General features: G+C 39.9%; 1 protein-coding gene across 2 annotated transcripts in view; it reads right to left on the minus strand.

Annotated features, from left to right (window-relative positions):
- Positions 1-17,518: 17,518 nt before the first annotated feature.
- The window catches only part of adcy8 (adenylate cyclase 8 (brain)), a 70,147-nt gene continuing 65,575 nt past the window's right edge, over positions 17,519-22,090 (minus strand). For both annotated transcript variants that reach the window (XM_067452548.1, XM_067452549.1), the window contains 3 exons: positions 19,532-19,624; positions 19,272-19,386; positions 17,519-18,162 (listed from right to left, as the gene is read on the minus strand). In XM_067452548.1, coding sequence (XP_067308649.1) covers positions 17,675-18,162; positions 19,272-19,386; positions 19,532-19,624 — 696 coding nt within the window. In that variant the 3' untranslated portion in view covers positions 17,519-17,674. The remainder of the gene's footprint in view (positions 18,163-19,271; positions 19,387-19,531; positions 19,625-22,090) is intronic.

Below are 22,090 nucleotides of genomic sequence, written 5' to 3' on the forward strand. Positions count from 1 at the left end.
CCCCTACAAAAAAATCATATGCAATATGAGTTAGCCGCAAAAATAACCCTGTCCACGTCTTTCCAACGCAAATTTTTCACTGCATGTCTTTAGTAAATCCTGACAGTCGTTTTTTATCGCCAAAAGAGGGTTAAGTGTTAGCAAATCTGGTCCTATGTATTTGGACAAAAATGTGGTTCCATGATCAACAAAAGATGTCTTAAGCAATGGTCACACTAGACTTTGAGCATGCAAAATTTATTCGGACACAGCAATGGTCGTGATTTGACGTCACGCTCTGCAGCGTCCTATACTCGACTTTACTGCAAAAATAATGTTCTTTTAATTCAGCCAAGAGCTCACTGCATGACATATCGATCTTCTACTGGTCACCTCTTAAAGTTCGCTCACCGAACTTGAACTTCGTAATGCAGCGAAATTCAAAACCAAAGGTTTTTTCCTAACCTAAACCTAAAAAAAAAAAAAAAGCGCATTACAGGAATGGAGGCCAGCAGCCATTTTTTTTATGGATGTCAATGGAGGAGAGGCTTCACTACACTGAATGCTGTTTATGCACTACACTGAATGCTGAATGATGTTTTATACAGGTATGGTTCAGTTTACAACACATCTCGTTAATTTATATGGTATCCACAAACAGATTGGCGCACAACTCTGAATGAAATTCAATAACATCAAGGCTGTAATGTGATTAGTTATCAAGGCACATGTAACGGACATAGACCAGTAAGAGCTGTGCGTGTAAACCTCACTCCTGATCTCAAGAAGCGCTCAAGCAGCTGACACTAGAGGCTGCAGTCTTAGGATCCTTTTTAGTCTGCCAGAGACCCTGGTTCAAGTCCTGCTCGAACCGGGTGGAGTAGGACCGAGAGCCTATTTTCCTAAATAGGGAAATAGGGATCTCTGCTTGGTATTATAGTGAATGAACTGGGCTTAGTGGGCTAAGCTAAATGCTAACAGAATGTCACCGGGCGTCAGAGCGATTAAGTGCACGCAATAAGACGAGAGAGGTATGTATCAACTTATCTTAGTTAAGGGAATAACATAGTTTTATATGAAAAAGAGGTGGAGTATTCCTTTAAGGCCCTGATATAATTACGGCAAAGTTCTGTTTTATGCTTCGCTTAAAAAAACTACAGTCAGGATTTACTAAAGATGCAGTAAAAACAAGGTCAAAATATGTGAGTAGCAATATACTGTTAGCGAACATCTCGACACCGCCCAGACTGCTGAGGGCAACGTTTAAATGAATATGTAAATATGTGCTGTGCGCTTTCCTCTCAATAACAAAATAAACAAGCATTTTAGCAATGTGGATATGTTTGCATGAGCTCTGCAATTTGGCACTCTAGTCACGTTTATTTAAATAGCACTTTGTATACAATAGACTGCTTTAAAATCAAGCAGCGTTACCGTATTAAACATAAAAAAAACTGTGTCCTCAGTGTCCTCAGAAGTACAACTTTTTCTACTATAAAGCAGCTCCCCAGTGTGTTTATGTCTGACCTGGACTGAACAGGAGAAATGAACTAGAGAAGATTTTCACGTGAAAGAAGGCGGAGCCTCAGAGCACACCTACCTAGAATTTAAAGGTGCACTATGCAACTTTCCATCCACTGGAGGGCGCCTGTTCTAAACAAAGGCGTAGTTTGATCACGCCAAATGTTAGCGCAGTTTCTTGGGACATGTGGTCTTCACCTCACAGCCGGTGGAAAATAGGACTCGGGCAGAAATCATGTTCATGAATGCGGTTATTAACGTTACTGTAGTGTGAAGCAGAGCAGGACCAAGTGTTGAGGAGCTGAGCACGGCCGCTGGAGCGATTGTTATACAAACACACGGCTTGCGAGTAACGGGACTTTTATTATGACGGGATGGGACACAGTCGCGCACTTCCGCTTTTTCCGGTCATGATTATAAGGTAAAGCAGCTCTATTTATCATATTAGATACATTTAAGTGTGTTTAAAATGATGTTATGATGTTACTCTGTGCGTTCGCTTGGCACTTCTGTGACATGTTCACACTGCTAAGAGAAAAGCGCTTCTGCAGAATAAAACCGAGGGTAGCGCAGATATGACGCGATTGACAGGTGACTCGTTCAAACGCTATGCTAAAACGTCCCGGTCCTTAGTTAAATAAGCAATTTTCTCACAATTTACAAATAGTTGGAAACATTTGGGATATTGTAAGAACTCAACTGAACAAAATATATAACACTGGCCTAGTGGTTTTTGGATATTTTACTGCAAAAATACTACATAGTGCACCTTTAACCGCCACGGACCAATGGTGGTACAAAGGTGTTTACCAGTCGTACAAAAACACTAAAACAAAAGAGCAAAAATAATTAGCTCTCTGAATAACACGATCATGAATTCGTGATTTTGCTTCATACAATCCAAAGGTAATATTTGTGTTTTGTCACTCTTTAATCATAATGAATTCTCCTGATGGACACTCATGGCTCATGTTATTAGTATCCATACGTTATTAGTTTTCTACATTTTTTTATCCATCCGTCGTCTTGGTTTGATTAAAAAAAATAAACACAGTTTATTAAGCCACATTTTTAGAGGATTCAATACTGAACCTTAATATAATTATGAGGCTGTTTGTTTAAATATTTCAGGTCTCTCCTTTTATCTGCCTTTCTCTCTCTCTCTCTCTCTCTCTCTCTCTCTCTCTCTCTCTCTCTCTCTCTCTCTCTCTCTCTCTCTCTCTCTCTCTCTCTGTACTGTCTTTTCTCTGGGTTGACTGGGTTCATGTATGACTGCCTTTGGGCCTTAGTAACGGTCGCCAAGCCTCTGATCCCATAGCAACCGGTCACTTGGTTTTGTAAGGCAGAAGGAGAGGACACACACACACACTCTTTAACACACATATCAAACCAAATGTAACACTCCTACAATTCTGACAGATACTGTTGCTAACCATGGCCTACACAGTTCTCTATCTGTTCCCTTCTATTAAAAAAACCCCCTAAACCTAAATCTAAACCGCAACTCTGTTCATAAAATCCAGATTATTTGAATTCCAGTAGTTCACAATCACAAAAAATATATATATACCAGGAGTGATAACCGTATTAGAAAGGTTATATTTTCATCACACACACACACACACACACACACACACACACACACACACACACACACACACACACACAACAAACACACAACACACACACATGAATGAAACAGGCGCCAACATCAACATTAACACCTGATTGGATATGGAGGTAACCATGGATACTGGTCTTGCCTAGCAACAGGCTCAAATGCATACGTTGTAAACCCCGCCTACCTAAAGGAAGCTGAAAGAACACACATACCTGCACATTCTCGCACACACATACCTGCACATGCTCGCACACACAGTCTCTCATTTGTCACTATCCACCCACCTCTTGTTTTTTCTTCCTGTTTACGCCCCCATGCTCCCCCCAGCCCGAATCAGCAGGGTCCCTGGAGGGAAAATTGCCGCCTGTCATTGGCTGACTGCATCTCCATGGTGACGCAGCTGCAGCTGTGGTCGTGCATGCGACAGAGAAACACAGTGTGTGTAAATCTTGTTCCAGCCAATAATGCTGTCAGATCTGTAAAGTGAGATGAGAGTTCACTCCAGTCACCTGTGCAGGTGTGTTTTAGTTAAGCCAAACAAGGGACTGCCAATTTACAGCAAGCACAGAGTTGTCCATAGCAATAATTTGAATCAAACAATTCATATATATATATATATATATATATATATATATATATATATATATATATATATATATATATATATATATATATATATATATATATATATATATATAATTATGTTTGCATTTGAAATTTGTCATACCATTGACATTATGCTATCTGAGAAGTTAAAGAAAATGACAACAAAACTGCTCTTTCAACAGTGTGCATTTAAAGAGTTCCCCCAAAAATGAAAATTAGCCCATGATTTACTCACCCTCAAGTCATCCTAGGTGTATATGACGTTCTTCTTTCAGACAAATAAAAGTTGTGTTATATTAAAAAAGCCCTAGCTAATCCAAGCTTTATAATGGCCATAAAAATGCATCTGTCCGTCAAATAATGGGCTCCACACAGCTCTGGGAGGAAAAATATCCATATTTAAAACTTTATAAACCAACGTTTTGGCTGATCGCCTTCCGTATTCAGTTTATGGGAAAAGTGTTGAAAGTGCCTCAGCAGTTCAAAGGCTTACCCTATCATAGACAGTAAAAAAATGGACTCAGCAACCCGTTGGTTATGACGCAATCGTTAGCCTATTTTTACAAAAACAGCTTCTATGGGGCGATAGTGTAAGATACAAGGTAATGGAGCCTTTTATACATTGTCGTGTTCCTTTAGAAATAAACAATGGACAAAATGAGTCCTTAAACACCTAAGATGTAAAGTTATTTACTGGTAAAGTGACGCCAAAATGAATGGGAGACAATGGGATGCTAACAGCAGATAATGGCTTGGTTAGCAATGGCCGGCCCTATAGGAGGTTTTAAATATGGATATTTTTCTTACACAAACGCAACGATTTGCTTCAGAAAGCCTTTACTAACCTCCCAATGCCGTGTGGAGCAGTTTATTTGACGGACAGGTTATTTTATGGACTTCAGCAATCCCTGCCAGATTAGCCAGGACTTTTTTTTAATATAACTCTGATTGTATTCGTCTGAAAGAAGAATGTCATTTACACCTAGGATGACTTAGTTAATAAATCATGGGCTAAATTAGATTTTTGGGTGAACTATCCCTAAGGCATGGACAAAATAAAAACATACGGTAGGTTAAGTGTTTAAGTAAGCACTGTTCAATTGATTGATAACGTATCACATAAAAAAATAAAAAAATAAGTGACTCTACTATGCTTTTTTGAATATTACATTTCAGAGCTAAAATTCAGAAATGGCAATGGCAGTTTTGTTTCTGACACATGCTGTAAGAGATAGACCAATCAGAAATCACAACAGACTGAGCTATCTGTCCAATTAGAGCAGAGTAGGCTCACGGAAAGGAGGGGTTTAGAGAGACTGAATCCTATATCGAACCCTTTCAGACACTGAGAAAATCGGTGATGCTGTAATGTACATTATGAGAAAATTATTTTTGACATTGGATGCATGGAAACCTTTTGTTTACCCTTAAGTGTATATGGCTTTCTTCTTTCTAATGAACACATTCAGAGTTATATTAATAAATATCCTGAAGCTTCCAAGCTTTGTAATGGCAGTGAAAAAAGCATAACTGGCATGACATATCTCTAGAATGTAGCATAAGCATTTTGAACAGCGAGAAGCTTTACACTTTCTGTATTTTATTTTACAAAACCCCATCGATTCACTTCTTTATAAATCCCCCAGAGCCGTGTGGATTACGTTTATGATGGATGGATGCACTTTTTAGAGCTTCAAACTTGTGAGCTCTGTTCACTGCCATTATAAAGCTTGGAAGCATCATGATATTTATTAATATTTATCTGTGTTCATCAGAAGGAAGCTAGTCATATACACCTAGGATGTCTTGGGGGTGAGTAAATGATAGGGCAGTTTTCATTTTAAAGTGAACTAATCCTAATGCTGTGGCATGCATTCTGACTTATGTTAAATAGTTGGATTCTCATGCTAATCATGGCCAATATTTCCAAAAATGAGTTGGATGTATGACCAGATTTTTTTATTTTTATTTTGAGTATGGCCCTTTATGAAATCATAAAAGGCAGAATTCCGTGTATTAGGGACTTGTATTAGTAAGGCACTTCTCCCGGATGAGTGCATGCACATCAACCAGAGCGCGAGAAAGAGCGTCAACAACGAGCTTCATTCACGTTACAGTAGTCGGCAGCTCTGTCATTTTTTTCTTAGACCCCAAAGTCAACAATGTCACTAAAGAAGTTTGTTTCTGGTTGTGAGTGAAAGATAACCTTGTTCAGTTTCCCAAATAATCCAGCATTAAGGAAACAGTGGATGCAGTTTGTTTTCTCAAATCAGCAGTTCTGCAAGTGTGTTTGTTTGTTCCCGGTCATAAGTTGAAACTGCAGGCGGCGAGTGAAACTGCATCAATATTTTGTTGGCAATCGGTGTGTAAGTGCATATAATGTAAAAAACACAAATGTATCGCAATATCTGCACCCCTTTATGAGTTTAGCTAATTTCAGAAAGAATCGGTCTAGCGTATCTGTCTATTATAAATATTATAACTGTATGTGTGTTATGCCCCCTTTAAAGCCTCCAAAATGCCCCATTGACATTGTAAGTGCCTAAATGTAAACTTGATTTTTGCTTTTAATATAAAATTAAATATAATATAAATTTGCAATTAATCAACATTTTACTAACAAATAGTCTTGCTTAAAGGGGTGGTTCCGTGTTTTTTTTCTAGGCTGGGTTGTGTTTATGGGGCGCAGTATAACATGTCTTGATACTTGTCTGTCTTGTCTCCACTGTCCTTTTAACGGCTTGTTTACTTCCAGCTTCTATGAAGCCCATCCCTCTGAAAAACGCACTGTCTTAGGCCTGATCCACACGTACAAGGATTTTTTATTTGATTTTATTTTACACGGGAGTTTTTCCTCCTCTGTTTTAAAAAACAATCGCGTCCACACGCAACCACGGTTTTAAAAAAAAATCTGTCCAAATGAGAACGCAGAACTACGCTATGATTGGCTGCCTGATTTCCACATGGATCCCATCCACATTGCACTGACTGAGGGTTGCCAAGTGAAACCCTTCTACAAGTTCCTTTACTCTGGACTCAGTGACAGGTAACTGTACACAGGTGCAGGGCCAAAGTGGGCTGTAATAGCTTCACGCACTTGCTTTACTATTTTGTCTTATTGCAGTCTGGCGCCTTTGTTCTGCAATACAATGAAATAACTGAACATTATAACTGAACATGGGGGTGGGTGGTGGTGGTGGGGGGTTGTCTGTGGTCTAGGAGTGAAGAGATGGGGGGCTTCTATGATATTAGACTGCGTAACCTTACTAGACTATGATAAAAGATAATGAATTTCAAACCTGAACCAAACATATTTTTATTCAAAGATCAACAGTCTGTTAATCTTTAGTCTGCCACAAAAAAACACTCAAATGTTATTATGAAAAGAAAAAACACAATGACTGTTGTAAGTACTGCATGAATCAGACCTTTCTGTAGAGCCTAACGCTAATAAGCTTAAACGAAAATAAAGAAATAATTGTGTAGTGAAATATTTTTTTTACACAGTGCCGCCAGCAATCATTTACTCCTTTACGCGTGCATCACATCACCGTCCTCCGCACCGTCCGTCCGCACGCAGAAACTTGCGCTCTCTTTATAAAGGATTAAAACTAAATGGGGACAAAAAGGTTGTATTGTCTTTGTGCAATACAACTCATGTCAATCTTGAGTACCTATAGAGTAGTATTGCATCCTTCATATCTCCAAAAAGTCTTTAGTTTTATTATATTTATAAAAGAAATATAGGCTGTACCGAGACTTTTCGGAAAAAAACGAGCGCCTGGAGGCGTATCGTGTGGGCGGAGCTAAAGAATGATGAATGCGCACAAAGCGGTGACGTCCTCAAGCGTGGAGAAATCCATGGCTATCGATCCAGAATCAGATCCGGAGGCTGAAATAAATTGAACAGGAGAAACAGCAACAGCAGGACGTCCGTCTCTGTGGTATGTACTGTATTTAGTGGCCTGTCAACATTTGTGTGTGTTTACTCGCAGTTTATGAGGACATGATTCGGTTTATGGACTATTGTATGCGACTAAACCTTAGCAGTAGCAAGCAAAACGGTTTTAAACGTCAGACTCGTGTAACATTATACAGAACAACAATGGAGTAACCGTTAGCGCATTTGAATGACGAAGCACACGATCGTGTCCTTTACTGATGTTTACTCACGCGACGATAGTCAACAGCATAGACATTTGAAGCAGTTTTACTCACCGACTGCTTCCAAAGCAGGACCGAACCTTTATCGCTGGGACCGCTTCGTCAAAAACACACTTCTTTGGTATGATTTGGTGAAGTCCTGTGACAGCAGTGACCGTGGAAATCCACTTTTGCGACGCAACTGAAGCAATGTTGTGAAGCTTCCCGTCATTTCTGCGTTCAAATCGGTTCAAATGCAGCGCTGCCTTCCCGGAATGCTGTGCTGAAGCGTTGAAGTCACTTGATGTCACCCATAGGAATAAAGTGGAGCGCGGAGCGGACTATAACGACATAAGTGTTCACGGACGAGTGGATCTGCACCTAAGAGAGTGTTTATGGGCGTGCATTTCCTCTCTCGCTCTAGTCACACGCGCGCACACCAGTGGCGATTTCTTTAAGACTGCAAGGGAAGCTCGGCTTCCCTTATAATGTCACAAAATTAATGGTCAAATATGTACTATTATATTAACATTGTATTGACTAAAAATGCGTTAGAAAACGTTCATCTCAAAGACGAGTTCGTTCAGAATCAGTTACATATAGCAGGTCGGCTGACTCGATTTCCTTCTCATACATTCCCGCAGCGTCACAGTGCATTTCCCTATTGAAGCCCAGCGTCCATTGACTTCAATGGGGCTGCTTTGAACGTTTTTTTCAGCGCTTCAAAACTAGACGGTCATTGGATAAACGCTGCGATTATGTCCCGCCCACGGACGCTCAGCGTCTCTGGGAGTGAATGGGGAGTGGGCTGGCCCGGACTCCGAGCTTCTGCGTGATGATTGGAGGGTCTGCATCTCCTTTTGACTGACAGCGATTCTGTACTATAAGGAATCACTGAAGCTATTCGCGCTCAGTCCCATCGCGAATTTCTCAAGTTCAGTCGAAATAAAAACTGCTGCAACCTAAGTATCTCCGTTTGTATTAAACTTTCAGCGCTGTAACTTTGGATACTGTTTATGCTCAAGCAGCAACATTACACACTAAGTAAGGGATAATGTACACCCAGCCGGTTGTTATCGCAGAATAAACCCCGACAGAGTGATCAGGACCCCGACGCGAAGCGGAGGTAATAAGCAATCCCGCTGCACGGCTAGTCTCAAATAAATATTGAGACACAAAATATTGTCTTAAGATTAAATATTTTATTAGCTCTTACGCAAAGCTTCCGCAAAGAAAAACAGTTCCAAACTGCTTTAAGCCTTTATCTATTCTGCTAAATGTTGAAAATGAATGCTGAAAGGATTAGTTCACCCAAAAATGAAACCAAGCCTATGATTTACTCACCCTCAAGTTATCATAGGTGTATATGACATTCTTCTTTCAGACAAATACAATCAGAGTTATATTTAAAAAGTCCAGGCTAACGTTAATCCGAGTAGTTGTAACGTTAGCTGTTTTTGAAGTCCATAAAAAATACAGCTGTCCACCAAATAACGTGCTCCACACGGCTCCGATGGGTTAATAGAGCCTTCTGATTCGAATCGATGCGTTTGTGTAAGAAAAATATCCATATTTAAAACTTTATAGTCTTCCATTGTAGCCATGGCTGGTTAAGTATTTAACAGCCACAAGATGGCACCAGCATGAGCGGTTGTTATCTGGAAATAACATACCGCTGGAATGCAAGTATTTCACAGAGCCGTGTAATAACTAAATGTAAAAAAGTGAAATCGCATGCAACCACCAGTTAATAATAAATAAATAAAAAATCTGTTATTTTCTCATCCATCATGTCATTCCAAACCTGTATGACTTTCTCTTCTGCAAAATGCTAAGTTTAAAGAATTTTACTAACCGAAATTGTGTTTGTGGGACGTGGGGGACATTTCTAAAAATATCTTCTGTTATGTTCCACAGAAGAAAGAAATTAAAGCATGTTTGTAACAACAATAGGGAGAGTAAATGAAGATCGTTTTAACTAGGTTGTCTACAAACGGAAGGTTGGTGGTTCAATCCCTGTTCCACCTGACCAAAGTGTCCATGAGCAAGACACCCAACCCCAGCTGCTCCCGGCGAGCTGGATGGCACCTTGCATGCCTGACACCGCCGTCGGTGAATGTGTGAGGCGATATGTAAAGCGCTTTGGTGGACATGGGTCTGTTGAAAGCGCTATACAAATGCAGCCCATTTAGCGTTAAGCCCAAAATAAACAAATTAAAGATGACAGTTTGACACACTGTGCCTTGAGTGACTACTAGTAGAGAACTGCCTGATGTATAACTGATATAAGAGATCTCAGGAAGATGAAAGTCATCTTGTGTGTTCAAATGAGGCAGGTCAAGTTTGCATGTGAATACTGCAGGTTGCTACAGCCAGAGGAGTAGAAATTCTAAACATTTCAGGAAGAATGTCAGACCTTAATAGATTTGTGAACTCTTGTTCTTAAAAATATTTTTTTTGTTATTTATCTTACCAACATTTTATTTATTATGTAAAGAACATTATGTATCTATGTGCTATGTCTATCTGTAGATTTATTCTACAGATCTAGGCTCTCAAATATAATTTGATCTTTCACACAGCAGCATGCTTTGGTTATGTTTGACCACAAATCTGAATTACTTTTTTGGTGCTTTATTGTTTGACTGCAGCTTATTATATTAAAAGGTAAATTCACCAAAAATTTAAATTCTGTCATGAATTACCCCCATGTCATTCCAAATCTGGAAGACTTTCGTTCATCTTCGGGACATAAATGAGTTTTCTATCCCTCTGTTGACAGCTCACAATTTACACTTTTATACTTCAAAAAGTTCATAAAGAGATTGTAAACCTAATCCATATGAATTGAGCCATTTTGTCCACATTTTCTTAAGGGAAATGATTGCTTTATATGATGAACAGATTGAATTTAGGCTTTTATTCATATACAAGCATTCAACTCACACATAATGGTAAACAGAAGCTGAAACATGACCGTTTGATGTGCAAGAACCAATCAGGTTCATTCTTGTGTGCTACTCAGCGCGTCTGGGCTTCCGTAAGAACCAATGAGGTTCATTCTCATGTGTTATTGTTCCACAGCACATTTAAGCTTATGCGAGAACCAATGAGGTTCATTCTAGTGTTTCACGGCATGTTTAAGCTTACGCGAGAGCCAATAAGGTTCATTCTAGTGTTTCACGGCATGTTTAAGCTTACGCGAGAGCCAATAAGGTTCATTCTTGTTATGCAACACGTTTAAGCTTTAGCCAGAAGCAATGAGATTCATTGTCATTTGTTACGCTATAGCCAATTCGAGTCAGAATATGAGTCTGAAACTGCTCCATTGGGCTGTGATTATGGGGCGTGTTTCAACCGAACCTGGAAAGACCTCAATTGGATAGACCTGCAACCAATCAGAGCAACGAAGCGACTCATTGTCAAATGTCAACAGAGCTCAACTGCCCTGTGTTGCCAAGTCCGCGTTTTTTTCCGTGGGTTGTTTTTTATGTCCGCGGGTTGAAGCGACTATTATGTGATATATAGACCCACACTGTCAGAAAAAAAGGTACAGTGCTGTCACTGGGGCGGTACCCTAAGGTACAAAAGTGAAAAGGTACATCTTTGTACTTTACTCACCCCTAAATGGTACATATTAGTACCATAAATGGTACATATCAGTAATTTAAGAGTGCATATTAATACCTTAAAGGTACATAGTAGTACCTTTTCGGGTTTGTACCTTAGGGTACTGCCCCAGTGACAGCACTGTACCTTTTTTTATGACAGTGCATGAGTGTGAATTTTAGCAGGCAACTTTGCCAAAATAACACACATTTTACCCCCCAAACGCCATTTTTTTCCAGGAAATTTTTGTGTGTGGGCGGGGCTAAATTCGGCTGGCATGCAGGCTAGTTTTACGCAGCATGTTTAAGCTTACGCAAGAACCAATGAGGTTCATTCTTGTTATGCAGCACGTTTAAGCTTCAGCCAGAACCAATGAGATGCATTCTCATGTGTTTTGAAGCATGTTTGAGCTTCTGTGAGAACCAATGAGGTTCATTCTATTGTTTCGCAGCACGTTTCAGCTTACGCGAGAACCAATGAGGTTCATTCTAGTGTTTCTCAGCATGTTTAAGCTTACGTGAGAACCAATGAGGTTCATTCTAGTGTTTCGCAGCACGTTTAAGCTTACGCGAGAACCAATGAGGTTCATTCTAGTGTTTCGCAGCACGTTTGAGCTTATGCAAGAACCAATGAGGTTCATTCTAGTGTTTCGCAGCACGTTTAAGCTTACACGAGAACCAATGAGGTTTATTCTAGTGTTTCGCAGCACGTTTCAGCTTACGCAGCACGTTTAAGCTCACGCGAGAACCAATGAGGTTCATTCTTTTGTTACACAGCACATTTAAGCTTACGTGAGAACCAAGCGGCAACCTCCCGCGATCTCTCTTGAAGCTAATACGGAAGTAATGTAAACTGCAATTCCTCAATTGGCCTCTAGGGACAGGCTCCACCAGGGAGTAGAATCTCATTGAGCCCCATGTTAAAATTCTCAACTTTACAGCAGAAAAAAACATGTTTACAGTCTGGTACAAATTGTGGTTTTGGCCTATACGGCTAGTTTTGATCTTCATGACAACTGTGAGGGGGGTGAATTTTTTTATAACTCATTAGTTTATGTTATATAAAGCCTTAAAGTTCTGCATAATTAAGGGCGCGGTTACAGGTGGATAGCCATTTATCCGCCGTCTATAGTCATTGCGTCACCTCAGCTCCGCGCACAACCCGCTTTTTGCCCATTTTCTGTTATCCGGGAGTTACATGCGATGACTCACTCACAAGATGGCAACGCCCAGCTCGACCCTACTTTAAGCTTCAGAACGGCTTATAGGAATCCTATGGGTGACGTCACGGACACTACGTCCATATTTTTTTACAGTCTATGGTGAGAACCAATGAGGTTTGTGCTCACATTTCAAGCAGGTTCGGTTGAGCCTCTGTTTATGTTCGCTGATCAATGTTTATATGTGAATAAAAGGCTAAATTAAATCAGTTCATCATCGAGTATTTTTAGAATATTTGGACCAAACTCTTCAATTCATATAGATTAGTTTTATGCTCTTTTTATGAACTTTTTGAAGCGTCAAAGTGGTAGTTGCATAAATGTCAAAGCAAGACCAGAAAGCTCTCAGATTTGACCTAAAATGTGTTCTGAAGATGACAGAAAGTCTTACGGGTTTGGAACAGCCTCATAATATTGAGATTAAACCACTGGTGTCACAGTTTACATTTCATACAGAGAATGAGATGAATTTGAGGAAATGATGACAGGATTTTGTGTTATTCCATTAACGGACCTATGGAATAGGTTTGACAAACAGTTTTCTGTACTGTGATGACGCATTTTGAGCAGGGCGTCACAGTCATGAGCAGTTCGCTAGCTGGTTGCAGGTGGCCTTAAAATATGATGATAATCTCCTGAAAAATCAGCAGGACAGTTATGATGAACACCTTACCTACATTAAACATATCCTGTCAGCGGCCCATTCTAACAGTATTTAAATATTCATAAGGCTTCATGCATAATGCAGTACTTGAGTGGTGATCCAGTCTGCTGAGAGGCCGATGGGAAATCAGCTCCTCCCTCCTCCTATCACAGGAAACATGATAATGGATTCTGAATTTATGATTAAGAATGATATAAAGAATGATCAATATGGACTGCCATCTGCTGGAATACACACACACACACACACACACACACACACACACACACACATCCAAAACAGCTGCACACTGGTGGGGGTAGGGGGGGTCTCACTGTTGTTGCCAAGCAACAGCAGATACACTATTCTCAGAATTGTGACTGTATGGGAGCAATGAGAGAAAGAGTTACACATAAAATGGCTATTTCTGTGTGAAATTGTGTTTATGGTGCCAAACTGTTTAGTTGTCAGGTAACAAATGAATGGTAGCCTGTGACAATTTACCCCTTAATATAATATGATAAAGTGTGACAACTGTCCCCTCCCAACTTCCTTTATAGCTACATATAATTTTGAAATATTCGTGTTGATAAAAAAACATTCTCTACAAACATGTTATGTGTCAACTACCCGTGCGTGAGCATCCAATGCTGAGAAAAAAAAAATCAGCAAACTGTTCACAGATGGCTTGTCAAGTAACAAACATATCATCATTTCGAAAACACACACACACACACACACACACACACACACACACACACACACACACACACACACACACACACACACACACACACACACACACACACACCCTACAGTGCCACAGCTGAGGTCGTATTTGTGCCAGTTTTCAGGCATTTTAACTCTTTGATCTTTGAACAATCATTTCGTGCCCCCTTCTCTTTCCCTCTCTCGCTCTCTCTTCTTCCATTTTTATTTCCCCTGTCTCACATATACCACTTTGTCACTCTCAACATCAAAGCTTTGCACTGTTCACTATGGCAACTGCCTCCATTCAATTTTATTCGTCGGTAAAAAAAAAAACAGAGCCGAGAATAACATCCTAGAGTGCGAAAGGAGTGATGTGGTTATTGGCCCCGCCCACCCGTCAGAAATACAGTCGAAAGAAGCACGTCCGACTGACAAGACGATGATCTGTTTCCACCCACGTAAGAGAGTGGGAAGAAGAAGAAAAAAAAGGAGAAAAGATTAATAAATCCCTGGATAAATGTCAATAATAAAAATAAATAAAAATAATAATTAAATTCTAATTTACTATTTAATTAAAACCTTTTGAACTATTATTAATTTACTAATCTTAAGAGATAAATCACAGTAGACATGCGCACGAAACCGTTTGATCTGACCCCAACTTAATATTCAGTCAACATCGCCCTCTACGGGACAAACCTGCACTTTACCTGCTAAATTATCAGAGCTGGTTTAGACCATTAGACCTATGGTTTAGACAGCTGATCTACCTAAAAATAAATTGGTCAATCAAATGATTAAAATTGCATGATAAAGACAATCATAAATTAAAAAAATACATTATTGAATGTGACAGATGTATATTTACTGAGTAATTCGATATTTTGTAGTGGGGTCAGAATGCCAAATTTAGTTGTGTACAAATGGCTTTAGAAAGATGGCAGCATCATTATTTTATTTTCACACAGAGATTGGTAGGTCTACTGGGTAAACTGGTTGATATTAGCAATCTTTGTTGCATTATATGCCAACAGTGACCATTCAAAAATGGGAAAAAGCGGTTGTGTTTTTTTTTTTTTTTAAATCAAAGTTTGCACGGCTGCAACTCAATTTGAAGATAACTTAATAGATTCTAATTTTTCAAACACTTTTTACTTTTGGCTCCTTAACTTTTAAGGCCAATTCATTTCCAGAGATACAGGATCTCAATATGGTTCCATGAGTAACTTACTACACATTTTCAATGGTCTCACCAACAACAAATAATGCTGAAACTAGAAATGTATCTTTTTTCTTCTTCTATCACAATTGAATATTCCTGTCTAAATGTGCCATCAATAGGCTATCTTTCCCATATTGTGTAAAAGTATTAAATATATCTCAATATCCTTCTTTTAAATATATCTCAATATCCTTCTTTTAAATATATCTCAATATCCTTGTCATTCTTTAGACTTTTCTTTTGTAACATTAATTTTAAAGGCCCCATATGGTTCAGTCCCATAGATATAATATGGCTCTATGATCAAATTATTGAATATTTATTTTCTACACCAAGGTATCTTAAATATCATCTATTCAAAATGATAAGCATGAAAGTTATTTTTTGTCTTTTTTTTGTGTTGTTGTCAGGAAGACACATAGAGAGCAGCATATACAATTTTAAAGCATAGGCCTATACTGAACGTCTTTGAAATTTCAGCCAGTAATTTTTTTAAATGGCACCTTTTTTTAAACTAAATGTTGTTGCAACCATGTATAAATAAGTGAAAATGTATATATTTTCAATTAAACGTTTGAATAAGCTACAAGTTAATTTAATATAAAATGTTTGTTTCTCTATTTAACTGTAGTGAAATACTTTTTAATCACGTCTTCCCTCAGGGAGATCTAAATACTTTTTTGCATGGCTGAATGTTGGACTCATGAACAATAATCACGTTGTTTGCATTCGCCCAAACTGATTTACTGGGATCAAATGCGAGCAATGAAAGTGATTTGCCGTTAGTGGCACAAGCCACCGACAAGCCCGACCCACATCAAGATGTTTGGTCTGGAAACTCACCATTGACAGGACTCAATCCGAGGGACGGGATAACGGTTGTCTTTCAAACTCCCTTTGCACGCGATAGCCCTAACGTTACAACCAACCAGAGCAACGAAGGTGAAGCAGCTCGTTGACAGATTAAACTTTCGCTTTATCCGGTCGGCAAAACTCCGAACACATCTTCCCTTCTTAAGAATGACTTCAGTGCCATTCTTTGTTCTTTTCTCAGAGAAAAGCTTAACTCCAAGTCTTCCAGAGTCGCGGTCAAAGCTGATTCGAAAGACCGCCGTTCGCCAGTTTCTGTTTACTAGTAGCACGCAAGCAACTCTGCCGGCATTGTTAAGCCCCGCCCACCGAGTCTATACATGATGTGATTGGCCCGAACAGAGTTTAGTTTTTACAGCTCAGAAAGGTATTGAGAGTTGCTAAACGACACTCGCGGCAGATTAGATTTGCTGCCAGGGTGTGTCTAGATTTCTAGGCGAGCTGCGCTGTGAAACAGGAGTGACCAGTCGCCGGCAGAGGATTCTGACGGGTCGTAAAGCCTTCGGTGAACTACTATGTCCACAAATCAAACAATGATTTGTCTGAAAGGAATGATTTTTTCTCTCAATTTAGCGCATATGCCTGAAAATACGGGACAAACTACGTTCCATATGCTTTTTATACGAAAGGGATTTGTTACATAGCCTATACTCACCTTACTTTGACATCAGTTGCTTCAAAATTGCAAAACAATAAAACAGAGCATTCTGGAATAGCTACATGAAGCGTTACGTTATGTCGGGGTCCTCGTGTTTAACAGTTTTCGCATAAGCAAAAACATCATATGCATTATATGCATAAGCTCAAATCATGAAACAAACAGTCTAACCTATAACTAACGCTGGTAGGTCACATGATAATGCCAACATGGCGAATGTAGTACACCCAGATTACTACACATAGCCTACTATATAGAACATACTTTTTAGCGGTCGTTTAAATAATTCAAAATAAGTAGGCCTACCTAACTTACTCAAGAGTATAAGATACCAGACACAGCTATGGACTGGGGTGATTCATAATTGCGATTCGATTCAATAGGTAGGCTATCAGGTAACTTAGTATGTTAAGTTTTCTTAAGGACAAAAAATCTCTCATGGAGCCTAATAGCCCTGGAACACCCTAGCAACCAGTCAGGACAGCTTAGCAACAAGGTAGAACCCCATAGAAATGCCAAGCCACAAGCTAGACCTAACAACCTGACTGAATGCCCTACCAAGCCCTAAGCAACCAGCCAGAATACTTTTTGAATGCTTAATTAACAACAAAGCTGCACATGGAACCATTTTGGTTATGAGTGTTGCTGTAGAATTGTTAATTCTCAGAGTTAAAATCATTCTGAAATGATGTGAACGTTTAAAGGAAGCTCAGACCTTTATAAAAAAATTAAACCCCTTTATTGTTTCTCAAATACAAAAGAAATACAAAAAGAAACACAGACAGCAAGAGAGACACTCAGTCAGCGGCAGCAGTCTGAAGTACAGCTCAGTCTTTTGGTTCAGTACGCAGTCTGTTTTCCTCGTCCAAGATCTAGGCCAGATCGTTCTTATCCGTGACCTCGGCGTGGCTGGTGTCGGAGCCGCCCGGCGCCAGCAGAGTTCTGCGATTGTAGTGGTGGCCCTTCATGATGCCTGAGTTGTTGTTTTCATTGAGGATTTGTTTCTGTTTCTGCCGGTTGAGGGACTGGACCAGGCCAAGCACCACAGCGGCGAGCGAGTACTGGCCCGTGAGCTTCCTCGGCTGCAGGATGAGTGGGTTGGGCTGCACGCGGCCCATCAGGAAGTGTGTGCGGATCTTGCCTTCCTGTTCACTGATGCCCTTCACGTAGATTTCACCTCGGTACTCGAAGGCGAAGCCACGCTCGTTCAGGATGGCGTAGGTCTCCTCTGGGAGCTGGATCTTGCCGCTCACACCCGTGCTGTCCATACGACTTGCCAGATTGACCGTCTTCCCCCAGATGTCATACTGCGGCTTTTTGGCGCCGATCACTCCAGCCACCACAGAGCCATGTGCCATACCTGAGGGAGTGAGCGAACAAAGCATCAGCATCAGCCAATTCACCCTGCTGAAAAGACATGATGGTGCAAGCTGCAATGAGATACATTTCAGCCTTTTAATAGAGTGCAAGTTCCGGAAGAAAAATTATATTCATTTTCATCACAAAACACTGATTTGCTTTTTGTGATGATAATTAAATCTTCCATGACAGACTTATGATGAGCCCTGGAGCTGTTAAGAAGACATTCATTTCAATTGATTTATTTGACTGTTTTATGACATGTTAACATCTAAATCTATTTTCAGTAGAGTGGAATCAGCTTAAAAAAGGTAAATAAATAAATAATAACATTTACGAGATACGGGCAAGAAAAAAAGGGAAAATCATTGATTAGAATTTAAAATAAATGTTTTCTATTTCAACTTCTTTTTAAAATATAATTTACTTATGTGATGGCAAAGCTGAATTGATCCTTCAGAAATAATATTTAATATGCTGATTTGGTGCTTAAAAAACAATTCTACATATTATTATTATTATTAGTTGAAAACAATTGTGCTGCTTAATATTTTTGTGGAAACGTGTTCAGGAATTTCTGATGAATAGAAAGTTCATAAGGACAGTATTTAGTTGAAATAATTTTTTTACATTTCTTCACTCTCACTTTTGAACACTTTGATGTGTCCTTGCTGAATAAAAGTAGTCATTTCTTTCAAAATGACATTTTTAATTGTTTATGTATAGAAAGATAGAAATTCAGAAGTAGAACTACATTACCCATGAGCCTAAAAGGATCAGTAACCATGGCAACGGGAATAGTGACTGCCCACTCCCACAAGGCATTGCAAATGATATACTTGTACGGCTCTTTTCAACCTCAAGCACCTAATATGAATAATTAATCAAAAAAGTTTTTTTCCCAATTTGAATTAATTAATTAACTTATTGTAATGATGTGACTCTTCTCAGAGATGGTTGGTTTCATTCATGGCTTTATATTAAAAAAATCTAAAAATAAATGGGTAAATTCAAGACTAATAAAAAAAACTTTGGCAGTCACTGTTGCGCTCCATTGTCACTTTCAAATGTGTTTGTAAGTAATTAGTGTTAAAATCATTTGACTCTTACCGATTCTGAGTTGGAAGTTGTTAAATGAATGTTTGTTGATCTCCTGAATGCTTTCATTCAGAGCAATGGCGAAATCTGCCAGCGCACACAGATGCCCCCATTTATCCTCACATTGCTATGGTAACACACACATATAGAAAGATTAGTGCACAAGCTGACCCTTTTTATTGATTTCAAACTACAGACACTGCTGATAAGAAGTGGTCATATGTTTTAGCATGAGTGAGTGTAGGTTTGAGTAGGTGTGTGTGTTTTCATACTTGTTTCTCAGGAGACAGTCCTGACACAGCCATGTACGTGCTGCCGATGGTCTTAATCTTCTCGATGTCCTGAAATCGCTCCTCCCCCAGCAGCTGTAGAGAGAGAGAGAGAGAGAGAGAGAGAGAGAGAGAGAGAGAGAGAGAGAGAGAGAGAGAGAGAGAGAGAGAGAGAGAGAATCTGTAAAAAAATGACAGACCACCAATGTAACATGAAACTTTCATCAGCAGCTTCTGAGCAGGTGTGACAGATTTGTGCATCTTAGATGAATCATCAATATTAAAGGTTCCCGATAATGCTGTTTCAAAGACAGATGGTCAGATGGTCTTTTCTAGCTATCACCAGTCCAAGCTCCATCTTTTAAGGGGGGGAGGGGGGGGGGGGGTGAAATGCTGAAATGCTGATGTTGGACGTTTGATGGAGTATTTTTGTGTCAAAAATACTCCTTCCGTTTTCTCACAAGTTATGGAGAGTTTTTTTTTTTCATGGGTCCGCTTGACGTCGATAGAGCGGAAGGTCCTTGTATGGGCCGTACGGGCTCTTCTCGCGGAAGGGTGTGCGTGCGCGCGACTAGATGCACGCCTCCCATAAACACTGCTCTCAGCTGCAGATCCCCTCGTCCGTAAAACACTTCTGTCGCGCTGCGCTCCACTTTATTCCTATGGGTGACATCAAGCGACTTCAACGCTTCAGCACAGCATTCCGGGAAGGCAGCGCTGCATTTGAACCAATTTGAACGCAGAAATGATGGGAAACGTCACAACATACGCTTCGGTCGCGTCACAAAAGTGGATCTCCACGGTCACTGCTGTCACAGGACTTCATATAATCAACAGTTTCCAAAGAAGTGTGTTTTTGACGGAGCGGTCCCAACGGTAAAGGTTCACGGTCCTGCTTTGCAAGCAGGCGGTGAGTAAAACTGCTTCAAATGTCTGTTGTTGGCTATCGTCGCGTGAGTAAACATCAGTAAACAACACGATCATGTATAACGTTAGTTAAATTATCAATGGAGCATGCGATCTATGGTGTGTGTTTAAATACATTTGTTTAGCTGACCACTATAGGTGTCAGTTTGTTTATTGTAAAACCACCCAAACATAAACCTAGCGTTCTCACAAAGCGTGCTTCGTCATTCAAATGCGCTAACGGTTACTCCATTGTTGTTCTATGTATAACGTTACACTAGTCTGACGTGCAAAACCGTTTTGCTTGCTACTGTTAATGTTTGGTCGCATACAATAGTCCATAAACCGAATCATGTCCTCATAAACTGCGAGTAAACACACACAAATGTTGACAGGCCACTAAATACAGTACATACCACAGAGACGGACGTCCTGCTGCTGCTGTTTCTCCTGTTCAATTTATTTCAGCCTCCGGATCTCATTCTGGATCATATCTGTATTAGTTGAATCTGATTGATAGCCATGGTTTATTAGAGTAACGTTTTCTTCTCCACGCTTGAGGACGTCACTGCTTTGTGTGCATTCATCATTCTTCAGTTCCGCCCACACGATACGCCTCCAGGCGCTCGTTTTTTTTTCTGGAAAGACTCGGTACAGCCTATATTTATTTTATAAATATAATAAAACTAAAGACTTTTCGGAGATATGAAGGATGCAATACTACTCTATTGGTACTCAAGATTGACTGAAACTGAGTGTTTCACCACCCCTTTAAGATTGAACATTGGTCTGCTCTGTATTTCTACTGCACAAGAGGCGTGATCAACGTGCATAGTTCAAATGACTGCACGCAATTGGATAGTCCTTCAACCAATCAGACCAACGATCTGTCGCTTCTCTATCCGTCATCGTGTTAAACCTGCCAAAAAAAAGCCGGTTTGTGATTGGTCCCCTCAAATGTGTAACGGAAGCAGGATAGAAAAATGTACAGGTTTTCAGCCTGAGCTGCAGGGCAAAACCAAATCGCCGGCAGATTGGGCTGGGTTAAAAAAAAGTACAGATAGCTCAGTGATGGCTCTACTGCTTACAGTGCATGTCCGAAACGTTTCGCCTATTCCCTTATCGGAATTTGAGCTCCCGCCCCTTTCTCAACACTTGGACGCAGTGATACAGACAGTATGTTGGTGTTGGTTTTTATCAATCCAAGCCCGAGTCCTCATCCTTTGGAAGTGCATGCAAAATGGATGTACTTTCACAGCACAGAAAACAGCTTCTTTTCGACATGTCAACGAATTACCCAGAACAATTTGTCACAGGAACTTTTTTCCTCCAGACCTGTTGCTGTCTATGTTTCCATCACGGTTTAAAATACTACGAAGAATAGGCAAATTAGTCCGGTCTCACTGGATTTCGTACTCCATATGTTTAATAAAGTTGTCAGTCCATTGCTCATATTTTTTATGAGCGCCTTACATGGCTGACATCGCTGTCGGTGTATGAATGGGTGAATGTAAAGCGCTTTGGATGACCAAGGGTCTGTTAAAAGTTTAAAAGTGCTATATAAATGCAGTCCATTTACCATTTATTGTACAGCATAATTTGGGAAATTAGTCAGATGCAAGGGGAACCAGAAGGCCAAATCCTGACTGACGAGAG

Source organism: Pseudorasbora parva, chromosome 9 (assembly GCF_024679245.1).
Source record: "Pseudorasbora parva isolate DD20220531a chromosome 9, ASM2467924v1, whole genome shotgun sequence".
Lineage (NCBI taxonomy): Eukaryota > Metazoa > Chordata > Actinopteri > Cypriniformes > Gobionidae > Pseudorasbora > Pseudorasbora parva.